Source organism: Lampris incognitus, chromosome 13 (assembly GCF_029633865.1).
Source record: "Lampris incognitus isolate fLamInc1 chromosome 13, fLamInc1.hap2, whole genome shotgun sequence".
In the NCBI taxonomy this organism is placed as follows: domain Eukaryota; kingdom Metazoa; phylum Chordata; class Actinopteri; order Lampriformes; family Lampridae; genus Lampris; species Lampris incognitus.
This window is the reverse complement of record NC_079223.1, coordinates 36,643,840-36,659,428: the sequence shown is the minus strand read 5'-3', so window position 1 is coordinate 36,659,428 and position 15,589 is coordinate 36,643,840. Positions and strand designations below refer to the sequence as shown.

Sequence of the window (15,589 nt, the reverse complement as noted above, 5' to 3'; positions counted from 1 at the left end):
CATAATCCCATTGGACCACAGTTTCAATGAGGCGACAACAGCGATTGCTCAGTGAACGACAAGACACGCCCTGCAGAGCTTCTGTCAAACACCAGAGCAGCTCCTGACTCTGGCCGTGTTGTTGCCGTACCCTTCATACATGGCCAAGCTACCTTTCCAAAATCTGAGAAATCAGATCGGCACGTGGTATCAACCAATGCTGTAAATTAAGTGCCTGGAATCTGTATCTGCAGTGAAAGAGAGGTGTCGGTGTGTCCTTGCTGTCCAATCAGTCTCTCTTCTGAGTCAAATGATTGATGACCGTTTCCCCGTTAAATGGAGTGATGGGGTGTTAACTTCAATACCAGAAACAAACAAAATGAACCAACAAACTCACAAAGAACAAGCACAGAGGATGCCACTCGTGTTAAAGATTCAGTGAGTTTATCTTTATGCTGCTTGCAATCAGCAAAGCGTCAGTTACCATGATAGCGCTTTTTCTTTTCTTTCTTTTTTTGGTAACTGTTATGTTTCATTTGCATCACGGTGTCGTTATCTGCTTTGCTGATAATAAATGTGTTTTGTTTTCGGTTTACTGAGCACCAAGTAAGACTACACATAACCAAAACAGACAAAACATTTTTTTTACTGTGAGGAAACATCAACAAAGAACGTCCAACTGTATACAGGACATTATTTGGACATCTACCTAAATATCTAATTTGTAGCCAAGTAAGAGGATATCTTGTAATAACCTTCTGTACAGAATGTAAGAGTAATACGTAATTCTTTTCTACAGTGTATGGTATTACATTTTAGGTGGCATACTGCACCAATAAGAAAATGACAGGGAAATGACAAGAGTTGGTGGGTTAAAAGAAACAGTAGTTAAAAATACAATACTGTGCACAATATATAATAAATAGCCTACCATAATAGATACTAATTGAACAGCCTTTATCTATACTAATTCCTTTAGGTCCAGTTCCTTTTTCTATAGGGCATTTGTGATGCTAGAAAAATTTCTTATGTACACACTGGTCAAGCAAGGCCTGTGCACAACGCCCCTGTGTGCCTCAATGTACCTCGCTGATGATTGCCTGCTTTGAGATAGGGGATGTTTAGGTAAAGTAACAGACGTAAAAATGTATACATACATAGTTAATATAGGCTTTGTCCCCCGTAGACCCGTTCTTGCAATGAATCACGGGGCTTCCATTTCATTCTCAAGGACAAATCACTATTCTATCCATCCCCAATGTTTGGGGTGGAGCAAGTTTGACACCCTCTCACTTTAACCATTATCATCTGTTGGTGTTCTTGATGTTGTAGAACTTGGGCCATGAAATATTACATTCAGTGAGTTCATCAGAATTCAAGCTCACACAAAAACAATTGTTGATAAACACCCATGGTGCTTTAAAACAAGTGTCACAGTTGTGACAGAATCTAGGTGGAAAAAATGCCACCCCACAGGCTGTTCTAAAGCACCACTGAACACTAAAGACTATTTCATTACATAATAATCCTCAGTGGCCATTCACACAGACAAGAATGCTGATACAACAGCAAGGTTGCACTGATACCCCTTATTGTCTGCCAGTACTGATTCCCAGCACTACTTACAGCATTGGTATATACTGAGAATAAATCTGCTTCACTACTTTCACTGCAAAAAACACGTTTTCAAAACACCTTAGTTGGTCAGGCTGAAATTTAATTTTGAGAGTACTAGAAACAAATGACTCGAGAAGCCTATTTTTGTCATTAATAATGATCTAGCATCCCTTCGTGTGTAGAAAAGGCATAAACCATGCCATTTTGTTTTGATTTCTGGCGTCTTATTAATCAAATTTAAGTGGACTCAATGAGGTGTCAAATAGCATGACAGTAATTGCTTTGAAAAAGATGGGGCCAGTGAAATGCTCTGATATCGGAGGTCATCAGTGGAAATCAATAAGACCAGCAAGCTTCGAAGAGGCTATTCATTTTCTTAACCACCTAAGCTATTTGAATAAGTGTGAAATTAACAACCCTGCTAACAACGTAATATTCCTCAGGTTAAAGGAAAAGACAGTTTCATAATGTATTAATTTAAAGAAAACAATATCGGCACAGACGAGATGTTTGACAGATACAGCCTATCTTTCACTGATCAATCACTGGTGTCGCCTCATCGGACAGTGTCCAATAGTATTAGAGAAAACAAAAGGGGGCATGGCTAAGGCAGAAGTTAGTTGGGGAGAAAGATTGACGCCGTCATGGAGACAGAAACCGGGAGCTGATTGGCTAAGGCACGCCGAGCCTACTTATCAGGAGCTCGCTCGTCACTCCATAGCCACCAATAGCTGCAATCTAAGGTTTGATAAATACAAAGAGGTCGCTGACACAAGTACACTTGTTCTAGCAGAACGAGATATCGCTATCTGGTTAACCTGATAAAAAGTAAGCGATGACGTAAACTAATTTGTTTTACAATATTTTATGAACCTCACTAGACAACAATAACGCAAGGAAGAAACAACAACAGTGGCGATGAGATGTTAATCTAGAATAGTTCGAGCAAGGGCTTTCCAATTCAGATTCCGCGACTGTACGTCAACGTGACACGATTGTACAAGGCAAGCAAGTGCCCAGCTGTTCAACGTTGCACTGCCGGGGCTTGCAATCAAAATACCACCGTATCAAAGCCTGTTTACCACTAAACCGGTCTATCGCTCGATTTCATTTTAGTAGATTAAAATCGTTCTGCCAGAGCGTTAAACGCTTCCTTGCTGCATGACACTTACGGGGTCTGCTACGTTTCATCGACTCCGTCCTTTTTCGGAGTCTGCATTTTTTTGCAGGGGATCCGTTGCATTCTGCATCGCCGCGATGGTGCAAGTGATGCACATTTTCAAGGGGGTTGCTGGTTTCACTCGGACTGAGTGCACTCTTGCAGTCGCCGTTTAGAACAACATAGCCGTGGACTCCCCTCTGGCTTTGCCCGTTGATATGAAACGGTCCCGAAGACCCCTTCTTGTCCATCATTGACTTGGCTTTGTCCATGGCTGCAGCTCGTTAGCCTAGCTTAGCATGTGCAAGCGCTTCAAACATCAGCGAAGGCTAGCCGACGTTAGCCTCGTTGAACTCGGGCGTACGTGTGCAACCAGCTAAACCACACACACGCTACCAGTAATCTTATTCGTTATTTAAAAATAATACGCCCTTCCACGTTGACTCGTGTGAAATGTTCCGCTAAAATTCAACATACGCCACTGCGTGGAGTGTAGAAGAAGAAGAAGAAAAAAAACCTCGTTCATTAAGCTAAACGTTAAAATACAAATTCGCCTTCGAGGTCATTTCCCCACATTGAGATCCCGGCAGGCGAGGTGTGTGACTGTGTGTCGGCTGGCGACGTCACACAAACGCTCCTCGCACCCGTTCACCCTCACAAACCGGTTTGCTTCGTAAACCGTCGGGAAAATTACAAGTCTGCAGAGTGTTTTTTTTTTGTCAGTCAAGACTTTCACTCATTTAAAACCAATACACAAGTGCGAAACGCGGAGTGTTCGTTCTCTTTTTTTCCGCCACGCTCATGCCTGACCGTCTTCTTCTGGGCGATGTAGTCGCTCGCGGTCAGCGCTGGCTGTCAATGGTGTTGACGAGGGTACGAACCGAGTTTGGAAAATGCTTGACAATGATGTCTGACACAGCGCCGTCCCAACACTATAAGAATATTTGGCTCGCTGTCACAAGGGTGTACAGATAATATCCGGTGACTTGGAAAAAAAAATAAATAAATCAATGCCGACCGACTGCGGTCAAGTGAGCCATCAGTTGCCAACACCCCGGCCAAGCCAGCCACCGCTCGGCTTTTGATGCGCGTCTATTCAAGCTGTTACGGTACCGGCGCTTGGCGCGGTCAAAAAAATGAGCTAAAATTACATTAGAACAGTCCCCATATTTTAAACGTCATATTTCTTTCCTTTAAGACGTTGGCTGAAATGTTCAATATGGAATCTTGTTCAGGACGAACCTGGGGTTATTTTATTGTACTTTTTTTTGAGACAGAGGTAAAGTTAGCTCAAATTACATTGAATTCAAATTCAATCAAATTACATAAACTGTCTCATGTGTCAGCTGTCATAAAAAAAATCCTTAAGAGTTTTGCTGAAATTTTCAGTAGGGTCCTGTTAAGGACGACCCTGACTATAACCATGTGAAATGGTGAGTTATTTCACTGTACTGTTTTAGAGAAAATATAAGGGAAAGTCAGCTCAAATTACATTATAAGAATCATAAATGTCCTATTTGAACGGCCACATTTTTTTTTCTCTTGAGGCGATTTGCTGAACATTTCAATGGAATCCTGTTCAGGGTGGCCCACAATATAGACACCTGGAATTTGGAGTTATTTTTGCTTTACAGTTTATGAGAAAAATTGAAGGGAAAGTCAGCTCAAATTACATTATTAGAATTATAATTTCCTTATATTTGCTCGGTCTTTTTTTCTTTTTTCTTTAGGGGGTTTGCTGAAAGTTTAGATGGAGATTAGATGATACTGGAGGTGCTGTAAAATCCCATTGGGCCATAAATTCTGACAATGACTGATAATGGTTGTATTCAGGATAACACTAACTACCAAAATCAAGCCTTTTATGTCAACGTCAAGTGTAAAATTGTGGGAATTAAACTTTGAAATTTTGATACAGAAATGATACAGCAAAAATGCCTGATTATGGAATGTGTGTAGTAAGGGTTATCCATTTTAGTCATTGTCAGAATTTGGAGTCAATTTTCCCAGCACCTCCAATTTCAGAAAGGAAGTCATTTCGAGGTACAGGTGTGTTAATGTGTAATTTTCTCCAAACCTGCAAAATAAAATAACTCCAAATTCCACGTGGTTATAGTCTGGGTCGTCCTGAACAGGACTCCATCGAAAATTTCAGCAAACCTCTAAAGGAGTTTTTGTTATGACAGTTGAAACAGGAGACAAATATTAATGTTATTTGAGCAGACTTTCTCTTTAATTTCCTCAAAAAACTGTACAGTAAAATAACTACAGGGTCGTCCTGAACAGGGATCCATTGAATAGTTCAGTAAACGTGTTAAATAAAAGTAATGCGAGGAAATACTGTTTGAGTTTACTTTTTGGCCGCTCCAAGCACCGGTACCGTAACAGTGCAAATAGACAAGCATTCAAAATCCAAGTGGCAGCCGGCTTGACCAGGGTTTACGCAAATGATGACTCACTTGGCCGCAGTGCCGAACAAGAAATTCCAGTCACCGTCCCCTGTAATAAATGACACTGACAGCATAGACCGAATGGATAGATCCAATCAATACTAATGAAATGTAGTCCCGAGGCAAGAGAATGTTGTTTGTGATTTTCAAACTGTCTTTAAATTTGTGACGACCAAGTCGTTCCTCGACGTTGCCAAAGTGAAGAGGATCTGCGGAGTGACCTCACCGCCACCTCCTGGTAGCATACTGCTAATACAGTTCTGGGCTTCTAAATGATGAAAATGTGCATTTTAAATTATTTTAGCCCCCCCTCCCCCGACAATTCAGGCCAACCGATTAAACCTGGTGCATTATTTATTTATTATAGGCTATGGAGTTTACCAAGACATCTTGGACAGATAACAATAGGGGATCCGTCGAATACATTTATTGATCCCTGCAAAAATAAAAACAAACTGGTTTGTCAAAGAAGTCATTCGTGTGACACCAATCTATTTGTAAGACTTCTCTCTAATAAATCATGCACAGTCATTCCCTCCTAAACACAGCTGGTTTTTGAAAGGACAAACATTTGTGACGACAGTCTCAGACAACTTATTGATTCAGCGTTTCCATGAGGAAGTCGGTGATTTTTGATCACCAAACTGTGAGAAACTGATAATTAAGGCAGTTGATAAGGCGGTAATCAATATTCTCCACTTAATAAAAAGAGTTTTAACATTATCCACAGATAAATTAATTTTTATATCACACCACACTGCAAATTCAGAAAGAACAACAGTTGCCAGAGAAACAAGGTTGTGACCAGAAGGTTGCCGGTTCTACTCCCTGTTCTCCAAAGTCTGGATTGAGAAATAACAACCTCATTCTCTCTTCTTCAAAATACTTCAGTGTTTTCTGAGCAAGACATTTAACATTCAGCTACTCTCATGGAGCTGATCAGGGTCAGCAGTAGGAGACTGTGGTCCAAAAAGGCAATTCCCCTGTGAAGAAGTCTAAACCTGGAGGAGGTTTAGCTGAAAAATTCAATGGTGTTCACAAAGCCTTCTCTGGGTGGAAAAAAACAGTTTAAAAAGGTCTAATTTTGGATTCCTTTAGCAAGTTATTCCCAAAGACAAAAACATCTTATCTGGTAGGCAAAGAACATTTAAAGAAAGATGCCTCCTGAGAACCATCCCTGATAATTAGAAACAGAAGGGAACAGACCTAGAAAATGGTGTCCGCTTGTTCACCAGATATGCTATGTTGAGAAGCCTGTTTCAGGGTTTCAGTTCTTGCATTGATAGATTCCCAAACATTTAACTCTCCCAGGTAAACTACATCTTCTTCCACAGATGTTGTAGGGGGAAAAAAACCCTCAAACTATTGTTTACAAAAAGCAATCCTGTAACAAATAAAAAGGGAGCATTTCCTGCTGATTGTTGCAAATTGACAGAGATAGATGAAGGCATTACATCTTCTGCCAATGTTAAAATGGCTTTATAGAGAAGCAGCAGATATTCAAAATTATTTGAGCTTAGTTGATGAGGTGGCAGATCTGTCCGACTGTCCATCTACTTACAACCAATGGAGGTAATAACATGTAAATGTCATTTGTGTGTGTTTAAATGTCCATTCGCTGAGTCTGTGTCTCCACTGGGAATTCATCCATTTGTTGATTTGTCTATTAATTCTACCAAGGCAATTCAGTCCCATCCCAGTTGTAAGCTTTGCCGGTCTTGTCCATGTTGAGTGTGTCTATGATCCTCATCAGACAGGTGACTGAGTGTTCAGTACTAAAGAGCTTGTCCTTTGGCACATTCTTGTGGTAGGGGCGGGAGAGGTCAGTATTCACCGTGCCCGGGTGTAGGGACACACACACCACCTAGGAAAATTAAAAGAAAGTTGATGGAATTAACTGGCTATCTGCTGTTATAGTTGAATCTTGAGTTTGACCTTTCAAGAGGACTCAAGGTCAAAGATCATATTCAAATGGACTTACAATACATCCTCCCATTGCTGTCGGGGGGGGGGGGTAACAGGGGAGGGTTGCAGCAAATCACCTGGAAGATTTCCACTACGCCACATTAAACCCAGCAGCTGCGCTAGAAAGGGCAAGACTCCAGCACCTTGCTCAGAAGCACCTTTTATATTTTAAGCTTTTAAAAGGTACAAAACCTGCTTCTTGATCACATCCTTGTGATCCTCAGATTTCCTGGGATTCCAACTAGAAAATTTCAAATCATGAGCTGAAATCTTAGCAAACTTACTACTATAACAGATTTTCAATTCAAGTGTAAACAAGAGAATGTCACTTCCAAGAGAAGAGCACATGAACAATGTCCTGAAGAACACCAAAGATCATCTCTTACCTTGTATGTTCATTTTTTTCTTTTTCTTCAATTTAAACTTGGCCAAAATCTATGTTTCTTTGCCGGCATGTTTGTAACTGTACATTTATATACACTATAACTACTGCTACTTTCAGCTGCTCCCGTTAGGGGTCGCCACAGCGGAACACCATTTCCATTTGTTCCTGTGCTCTTCATCTTCCTCTGTCACACCAGCCACCTGCATGTCTTCCCTCACCACATCCATAAACCTCTTCTTTGGCCTTCCTCTTTTCCTCTTTCCTGGCAGCTCAATATTCAGCATCCTTCTCTCAATATACCCAGCATCTCTCCTCCACACATGTCCAAGCCATCTCAATCTTGCCTCTCTTGCTTTGTCTCCAAACTTTCCAATTTGAGCGGTCCCTCCAATATAATCGTTCCTAATCCTGTCCTTCTTCGTTACTCCCAGTGAAAATCTTTGCATCTTCAACTCTGCCACCTCCAGCTCCGCCTCCTGTCTTTTCGTCAGTGCCACTGTCTCCAAACCATATAACATAGCTGGTCTCATAACCATCTTGTAAACCTTCCCTTTAACTCTTGCTGGTACCCGTCTGTCGCAAATCACTCCTGACACTCTTCTCCACCCACTCCACCCTGCCTGCACTCTCTTCATCACCTCTCTACTGCACTCCCCTTTACTTTGGACAGCTGACCCCAAGTATTTAAACTCGTATGCCTTCGTCACCTCCACTCCTTGCATCCTGACCATTCCACTGTCCTCCCTCTCATTCACGCATAGGTATTCTGTCTTGCTCCTACTGACTCTCATTCCTCTTCTCTCCAGTGCATACCTCCACCTCTCCAGGCTCTCCTCAACCTGCACCTTACTCTTGCTACAAATCACAATGTCATCCGCGAACATCATCGTCTATGGAGACGCCTGCCTGATCTTGTCCGTCAACCTGTCCATCTCCATTGCAAACAAGAAAGGGCTCAGAGCCGATCCTTGATGTAATCCCACCTCCACCTTGAACCCATCTGTCATTCCAACCGCACACCTCACCATTGTCACACTTCCCTCATACATATCCTGCACCACTCCTACATACTTCTCTGTAACTCCCAACTTTCTCATACAATACCAAACCTCCTCTCTCGGCAACCTGTCGTATGCTTTCTCTAAATCTACAAAGACACAATGCAGCTCTTTCTGGCCTATATACACTATAACTAAACTCAACAATTTAGAAACTTTCAGGTTCTTTAAAAAGGCTTGGTTGGAGTTCTCCTAACCTGAAGAACGTTTTTATTTATTTATTGAGAACAGACATTATCAACTTTTAAAAACATCAACAACAAATTAAAAAAATACCTTGGGCCGACTGCGTCCCAGTTCAATAGACAGGTTCCTGGTGGCCATGTTGAGAGCTGCTTTGGACATTCTGTAACTGTACCAACCACCAAGAGCTAGAGAGAGAGCGAGAGAATATCAGATAGGAAAAGAAGTGCAATATACAAACTGTCATTAAAATAATAGTTTACCCAAATGTAAGTTTAATTGTTGGGATTTAAGCTAAACTAAAGAACTAAAGTAACTGTTTCATTAACATGTTTATAGAGCTTTTCCCTTGCTATGTGTGCAGCTAACAAGTTCTGGATGGAATGCGTCAGATTTCGAAACCCATGCGTGAGACCGAGAGATGGGGTTTCAGTACGTGAGTCTTGAGACCTATGGCGTGTGTGTGTGTGTGTGTGTGATGATCTGGCGGCCTGTCCAGGGTATCTTCATGCCTGCTGCCCAACGACTGCTGGGATAGGCTCGAGCATCCCCGTGACCCTGAGAGCAGGATAAGCGGTTCGGATAATGGATGGATGAAGTTGCAACAGCCAAACGAGACTCCTGCTGGCTAAGGAGGAGACGTATTTGGACCCTTTGGTTTGGGGCAGTGTCTCCCTTGTTAGACAAACACTTCTTCCCACTTGATTTTCATTAACTACTGAATATTTGGTTCTTTGTCTTCAACATTTTTGTGGCATCTTTATTATTTGTCATTGTTGATGCAGGGAATTTTTATTTTAATGGGATGGCCAATTTGCATAGAGATTATTAAATCTGTAGCATTGAGCAGGAGAGGGTTCATGTGCAATGCCACATGTTGTAAAAATGGGTTGTTAGCCTTCTTAAGTAACTGCTGACAATCGATTTAAGAAAACATGAAACATTCATACAAAGATTTTTTGGGATGGTTTGCTACTTGCTAACATGGCACATGAAATAGACTTAATTATCAATTACAGTCATCTGGCTGATGAGCAAAAGAATAGTCAAACAGGAGAAAATGCAGAGTTAAGGAGTTTTACTCCCTTGCCCACTTGTATACTCCTAGACATAGAGACTCTCCCATTATTTGATGTTTTTCTAAATATTCTTCACACGGATAGCTTTTCCACTTTTAGAACTTCACACTTTGTGTTTTTATACTTAAACATACCACCAAGTCAAATAACTTACAGGTGCAAATGTACCCGGTGAATAATAAAACAAAACATTCCACCATAATTTTGATTTATTGGTCTTTAACTCCTATCTGAAGGTACATATTCCACTTATCTTACCATTGTCTCCGATGGAGCCCACCTTAGCTGTAATGCTGACAATAACCCCACTGTGCTGCTTGGCTTTCTCTGGGGGCTGCTGGCCAAACGCCCCCCCACCTTGCTGAAGGAGGGGGGCAAAGTACTTGGCCATCACTAGGGGCCCCACGGTGTTGGTGGTGAAGGTGGAAATTAAACCCTGCGATGGGAAAAGAAGCACATTGATTACCAATTGGAAAACATCAGATTTGGAAAATATCTGGTTAGTTTCATAGGTGTACAAGCATGGTAGGAAATCCACGGGGCCCTGGGGCTAAGACGTCCATCGTGATCCAGCGGGCATCTGGATCATGATGGACTGTATTTTACAGCAGTGAAGACTGAAGACATTACTCGGAGAACTTGTACCAGTTGGCTGCATATTGCTTTTGTCTGGGGACCAACTAGCATTTGCCCCATGTAAGTGAATGAATGACTGAATGAATATAAAGATAAGGGGGGAAAGTAGGCAGGATGACGCCAGGACAAGATAACCAAAGAAATTGGAGAAATGAATGTGAATGAGAGAAATGAATGTTCTCCCTCTTCACTTCGCCTCACATACATGTGCCTTCAACAAATTACCAAGTCATTTCTCCAATTTTCCTGCATTTTGGCTTGATTGGAGATCCGCGTGTTAAGTCGACCGAGTGTTTGAGGCTCTTAGTAATTGTTAACATCCAAGCCAGCGGGACAGAAAAGCGTAAAGCGTACCCCTTGGCCCGAATGGGAAGTCAACTCCTCTGGACACCCCCCCCCCCCCCCAGTTTGTCCTCCGCTCACCTCCGCAGAGACGTCTCTCAGGCTGGTCTCCCCCTTGCCGGAGGGGTGAAGCATGGCAGAGGAGTTGATCATCAGATCCACTTTGCCGAATTTCTCCTTCACCTGCGCTGCCGCTCCCCGAACCTCCTCCTCTCTGTTCACGTCCAGTTTGAGGACCATCAGCCGTCCGGCGTGTCGGGCGGCCAAGTCGAGCAGCCCGGCCGCGCCGTCCGGGTCTCGACACGTCGCTATAACAGCGGCGGGTGTCCTGCTCCTCAGGATGTGTCTGCAGAACTCAAGTCCGAGTCCTCTGCTCGCTCCTTGTATCAGCGCGATGGAAGCGGCCATGGCGGCCAAATGACGAGAGGAGCGGACGTCGGTCGCCGGCTTATATCATGTCACACAACCGGCACACAGTGCCCCCTACAGGCCGCCGGGAAGAACACTTACACAACTTCGCCCAAACACGTGGTTCTGCTTCTCACGTGACAAAACAACCCAGAGACATGCATCCCTGCAAAACAACCACACACAGGGCGATGTCAGATTGTGATTTTGTTTGAAACACTGTCAGTGACAGTATATTTGTTGTTTGAATTATGTTGATTGATGAATGTTCTGTTTTGCATACTACTGATGTAGCGATAGCAGCAAAGCAAAAGAAGTCGAAGTTTATTTGTGTAGCTCAAAATCACAAGGCAGTCCTTTACATTCAGTACTACACTCCCTATCCTTGGACCCACGACTTGAATGAGGAAAAAGCGACAGAAGATGTGTGACGAATTTTCTTTATTTTTTAACATGGTGATGCTGGTTGCGTGTCTTGGGCCCTGGGCTGTTCTGTTGGGGCGTCTGGACACTGCTTGGCATCCTGCTCATCATATTCTTTTTAATTTTTACAATTCCATTATGGTTCTGTTATCCTCTTTCAATGTTGTATTCTGTAAATTGTGTAAACACAACATCCATTGCACGTTGTCCATCTTGGGAGAGATCTCTCCTCTGTTGCTCTCCCTGAGGTTTCTTCTTATTTTTTCTCCCTGTTAAAGTGTTGGGTTTTTTTTTAGGGAGTTGTTCTTATCCGATGCGAGGGTCTAGGGACAGGATGTTGCGTTGCTGTAAATACCTTGAGGCAAATTTGTGATATTGGGCTATAGAAATAAAATTGACTTGACTCTTCCAGGATGGACATACATGCAATAGGGGTCAAAACCTCTGAATAAATGAAACCTCTGATCAGGACAGACTATCATTCGGTTCCATTATTGTTCCACGTTTTATTTAAATGAATTAACAATGAAAACACGTCATCCCTCACTTTGCTTGTGGACTCCTCCTGCAGGTCTCCGGACCTTACCTTGAAAATCACTGACATATACATGATAAAACAAAATCTACTCACCAGAGAAAATACATTTCACAATACTGTGCATGATCATATAATAAATATATTGTGATGTCTCGTAACTGAAACAGCCGATCAGTCCTGCCCTTATCAAAACTAAGGAAATGTCCATGAACTTCTACATGAAGTTGTTGGGAGGCAACAAGCAGGAGAGGGCTATGAAGAGATTGGCAAAGCCATGAACCTTACTAGGAGCAACTGTAAAGTCCATTGTAACAAAGTGGAAAAGATAAGGCAGACACTACCAAGATCAGGCCACCCAGCCAAACTGAGCAACCAGGAAAAAAAAGAAAAGAAAAGAAAACACGGGCAAGTTCCAGAGAATTGGCCCAGAGACTAGCTACAATACAAAGCTGCAAAGCCAACTGGCTGAAATGAGCAAATGTCTACAGATCAGCATTTTCTTCCATTCTTCACAGATTCTGCCTTTTTGGGAAATTGGCTTGAAGGAAGTGACTTCTGAGAAAAGCCAACAAGTCATGTTGGGCTAAAAGCCACGTGACAAAATGTGAGACCTTCTGGAGGAAGATTTTGTGGTCTGCTGAGACTAAAGATAAGCTCCGGTCTGATCATTGTAGCGTTAACCAAATTAGGTCCAGGTAACATCATCATCATCCCTTCCATCAGGCGTGATGGTGGTAACGTGATGCTATGGGTTCTCCTTTCAGCAGGAGAGACCGGCTGGACAGCTTGTTGCTATAATGGACATGATGGATGCTAGAGGAACCAGTTTCAGTGAGCAAGAGATCTGTTTAGGGTGATTCATGTTCCAGCAGAACGCTGCACACAGCAAAAAGTACTAAGGAATAGCTTAAAATACAGTTAATATTCTGGGATGGCCTAGCCAACGCCCCGGCTTAAATCCCATTGAAAACCACTCTCCAAGGTTGGAACAAATTTGCATGAAGGAACGGGCAGAAATCTACCTGCACAAACCTGAGAAGACCCAGGGGGAAGTCTTTCATTTGTAATAACACATGTTTCTGAGTAAAAATATCTTATTTTGCTGCATGAATTTGTTGAATAGTATGTTAAGGGAGGAAAACTTAGTTGACTACATTAAAATTTGGAGGTGTGACAGGTGCAAAATGCTAAAAATGTCACAGAGGGCAAATACTTGCTGAACTGCTCCACAATGTGTTAAATCTCTTCTTTTTAAGTTTTTTTTCTCTTAAGGTAACATCTAGTTTGTAATCAGAGTGCATACCTTCTTCTCAACCCACCTTAAAAACCTGCTCTACGCTCTTGCTGCTTAATTTCCTTTAATACCTTTCTACACAGTATTAAGCTGATGTCAGACCAACTAATCCTGAACACTTGAGTGATACTTTGTTACTCTTACACACACACACACACACACACACACACAGAAAATATTTCTGTATTTTTCATGTTTGTGTGGGGATTTAGATAAAGCACAGCCGGGCAGAGAGAGAGAGAGAGAGAGAGAGAGAGAGAGAGAGAGAGAGAGAGAGAGAGAGAGAGAGAGAGAGAGAGAGAGAGAGAGAGAGAGAGAGAGAGAGAGAGAGAGAGAGAGAGAGAGAGAGAGAGAGAGAGAGAGAGTGCGGGAGAGAGAGAAGATATTTCTATTTCTGTATTTTTCATGTATCTGTGGGGATGTACACTACCGTTCAAAAGTTTGGGATCACCCAAACAATTTTGTGTTTTCCATGAAAAGTCACACTTATTCACCACCATATGTTGTGAAATGAATAGAAAATAGAGTCAAGACATTGACAAGGTTAGAAATAATGATTTGTATTTGAAATAAGATTTTTTTTACATCAAACTTTGCTTTCGTCAAAGAATCCTCCATTTGCAGCAATTACAGCATTGCAGACCTTTGGCATTCTAGCTGTTAATTTGTTGAGGTAATCTGGAGAAATTGCACCCCACGCTTCCAGAAGCAGCTCCCACAAGTTGGATTGGTTGGATGGGCACTTCTTGCGTACCATACGGTCAAGCTGCTCCCACAACAGCTCAATGGGGTTCAGATCTGGTGACTGCGCTGGCCACTCCATTACCGATAGAATACCAGCTGCCTGCTTCTGCTCTAAATAGTTCTTGCACAAGTTGGAGGTGTGTTTAGGGTCATTGTCCTGTTGTAGGATGAAATTGGCTCCAATCAAGCGCTGTCCACTGGGTATGGCATGGCGTTGCAAAATGGAGTGATAGCCTTCCTTATTCAGAATCCCTTTTACCCTGTACAAATCTCCCACCTTACCAGCACCAAAGCAACCCCAGACCATCACATTACCTCCACCATGCTTAACAGATGGCGTCAGGCATTCTTCCAGCATCTTTTCATTTGTTCTGCGTCTCACAAACGTTCTTCTTTGTGATCCAAACACCTCAAACTTGGATTCATCCGTCCACAACACTTTTTTCCAGTCTTCCTCTGTCCAATGTCTGTGTTCTTTTGCCCATCCTAATCTTTTTCTTTTATTGGTCAGTCTCAGATATGGCTTTTTCTTTGCCACTCTGCCCTGAAGCCCAGAATCCCGCAGCCGCCTCTTCACTGTAGATGTTGACACTGGTGTTTTGCGGGTACTATTTAATGAAGATGCCAGTTGGGGACCTGTGAGGCGTCTGTTTCTCAAACTAGAGACTCTAATGTACTTATCTTCTTGCTCAGTTGTGCAACGCGGCCTCCCACTTCTTTTTCTACTCTGGTTAGAGCCTGTTTGTGCTGTCCTCTGAAGGGAGTAGTACACACCGGTGTAGGAAATCTTCAATTTCTTAGCAATTTCTCGCATGGAATAGCCTTCATTTCTAAGAACAAGAATAGACTGTCGAGTTTCAGATGAAAGTTCTCTTTTTCTGGCCATTTTGAGCGTTTAATTGACCCCACAAATGTGATGCTCCAGAAACTCAATCTGCTCAAAGAAGTGCCCATCCAACCAATCCAACTTGTGGGAGCTGCTTCTGGAAGCGTGGGGTGCAATTTCTCCAGATTACCTCAACAAATTAGCAGCTAGAATGCCAAAGGTCTGCAATGCTGTAATTGCTGCAAATGGAGGATTCTTTGACGAAAGCAAAGTTTGATGTAAAAAAAATCTTATTTCAAATACAAATCATTATTTCTAACCTTGTCAATGTCTTGACTCTATTTTCTATTCATTTCACAACATATGGTGGTGAATAAGTGTGACTTTTCATGGAAAACACAAAATTGTTTGGGTGATCCCAAACTTTTGAACGGTAGTGTAGATGAAGCACAGCTGGGTAGAGAGAGACAGAGAGAGAGACAGAGAGAGAGAGAGGGGGGGAA

The 15,589-nt window shown here is 42.4% G+C and overlaps 2 protein-coding genes across 2 annotated transcripts in view; both read right to left on the bottom strand.

The window, feature by feature from the left end:
- Positions 1 to 3,049, bottom strand: part of pank1a (pantothenate kinase 1a) — a 34,825-nt gene extending 31,776 nt beyond the window's left edge. Inside the window, exon 1 of the mRNA XM_056292163.1 lies at positions 2,769 to 3,049. Coding sequence (XP_056148138.1) covers positions 2,769 to 3,027 — 259 coding nt within the window. The 5' untranslated portion in view covers positions 3,028 to 3,049. The remainder of the gene's footprint in view (positions 1 to 2,768) is intronic.
- Positions 3,050 to 5,552: 2,503 nt separating this feature from the next.
- Positions 5,553 to 11,264, bottom strand: zgc:65997 (uncharacterized protein LOC794398 homolog). The gene is made up of 4 exons (XM_056292281.1): positions 10,935 to 11,264; positions 10,134 to 10,311; positions 8,890 to 8,984; positions 5,553 to 7,069 (listed from the first exon to the last, which is right to left on the bottom strand). Exons 1-4 carry the CDS (start codon positions 11,259 to 11,261, stop codon positions 6,878 to 6,880), a joined length of 792 nt encoding a protein of 263 aa, XP_056148256.1. The 5' UTR covers positions 11,262 to 11,264; the 3' UTR covers positions 5,553 to 6,877.
- Positions 11,265 to 15,589: the final 4,325 nt, after the last annotated feature.

What these genes read in the sequence shown, in the direction of transcription:
- zgc:65997 (XM_056292281.1), bottom strand. Translation starts at nt 11,261, where the DNA reads ATGGCCGCTTCCATCGCGCTGATACAAGGAGCGAGCAGAGGACTCGGA. An exon ending in TGAGAGACGTCTCTGCGGAG is followed by an intron (nt 10,312 to 10,934) that starts GTGAGCGGAGGA and finishes TTCCCATCGCAG; the next exon opens with GGTTTAATTTCCACCTTCAC. An exon ending in TGGGACGCAGTCGGCCCAAG is followed by an intron (nt 7,070 to 8,889) that starts GTATTTTTTTAA and finishes TAATTTTCCTAG; the next exon opens with GTGGTGTGTGTGTCCCTACA.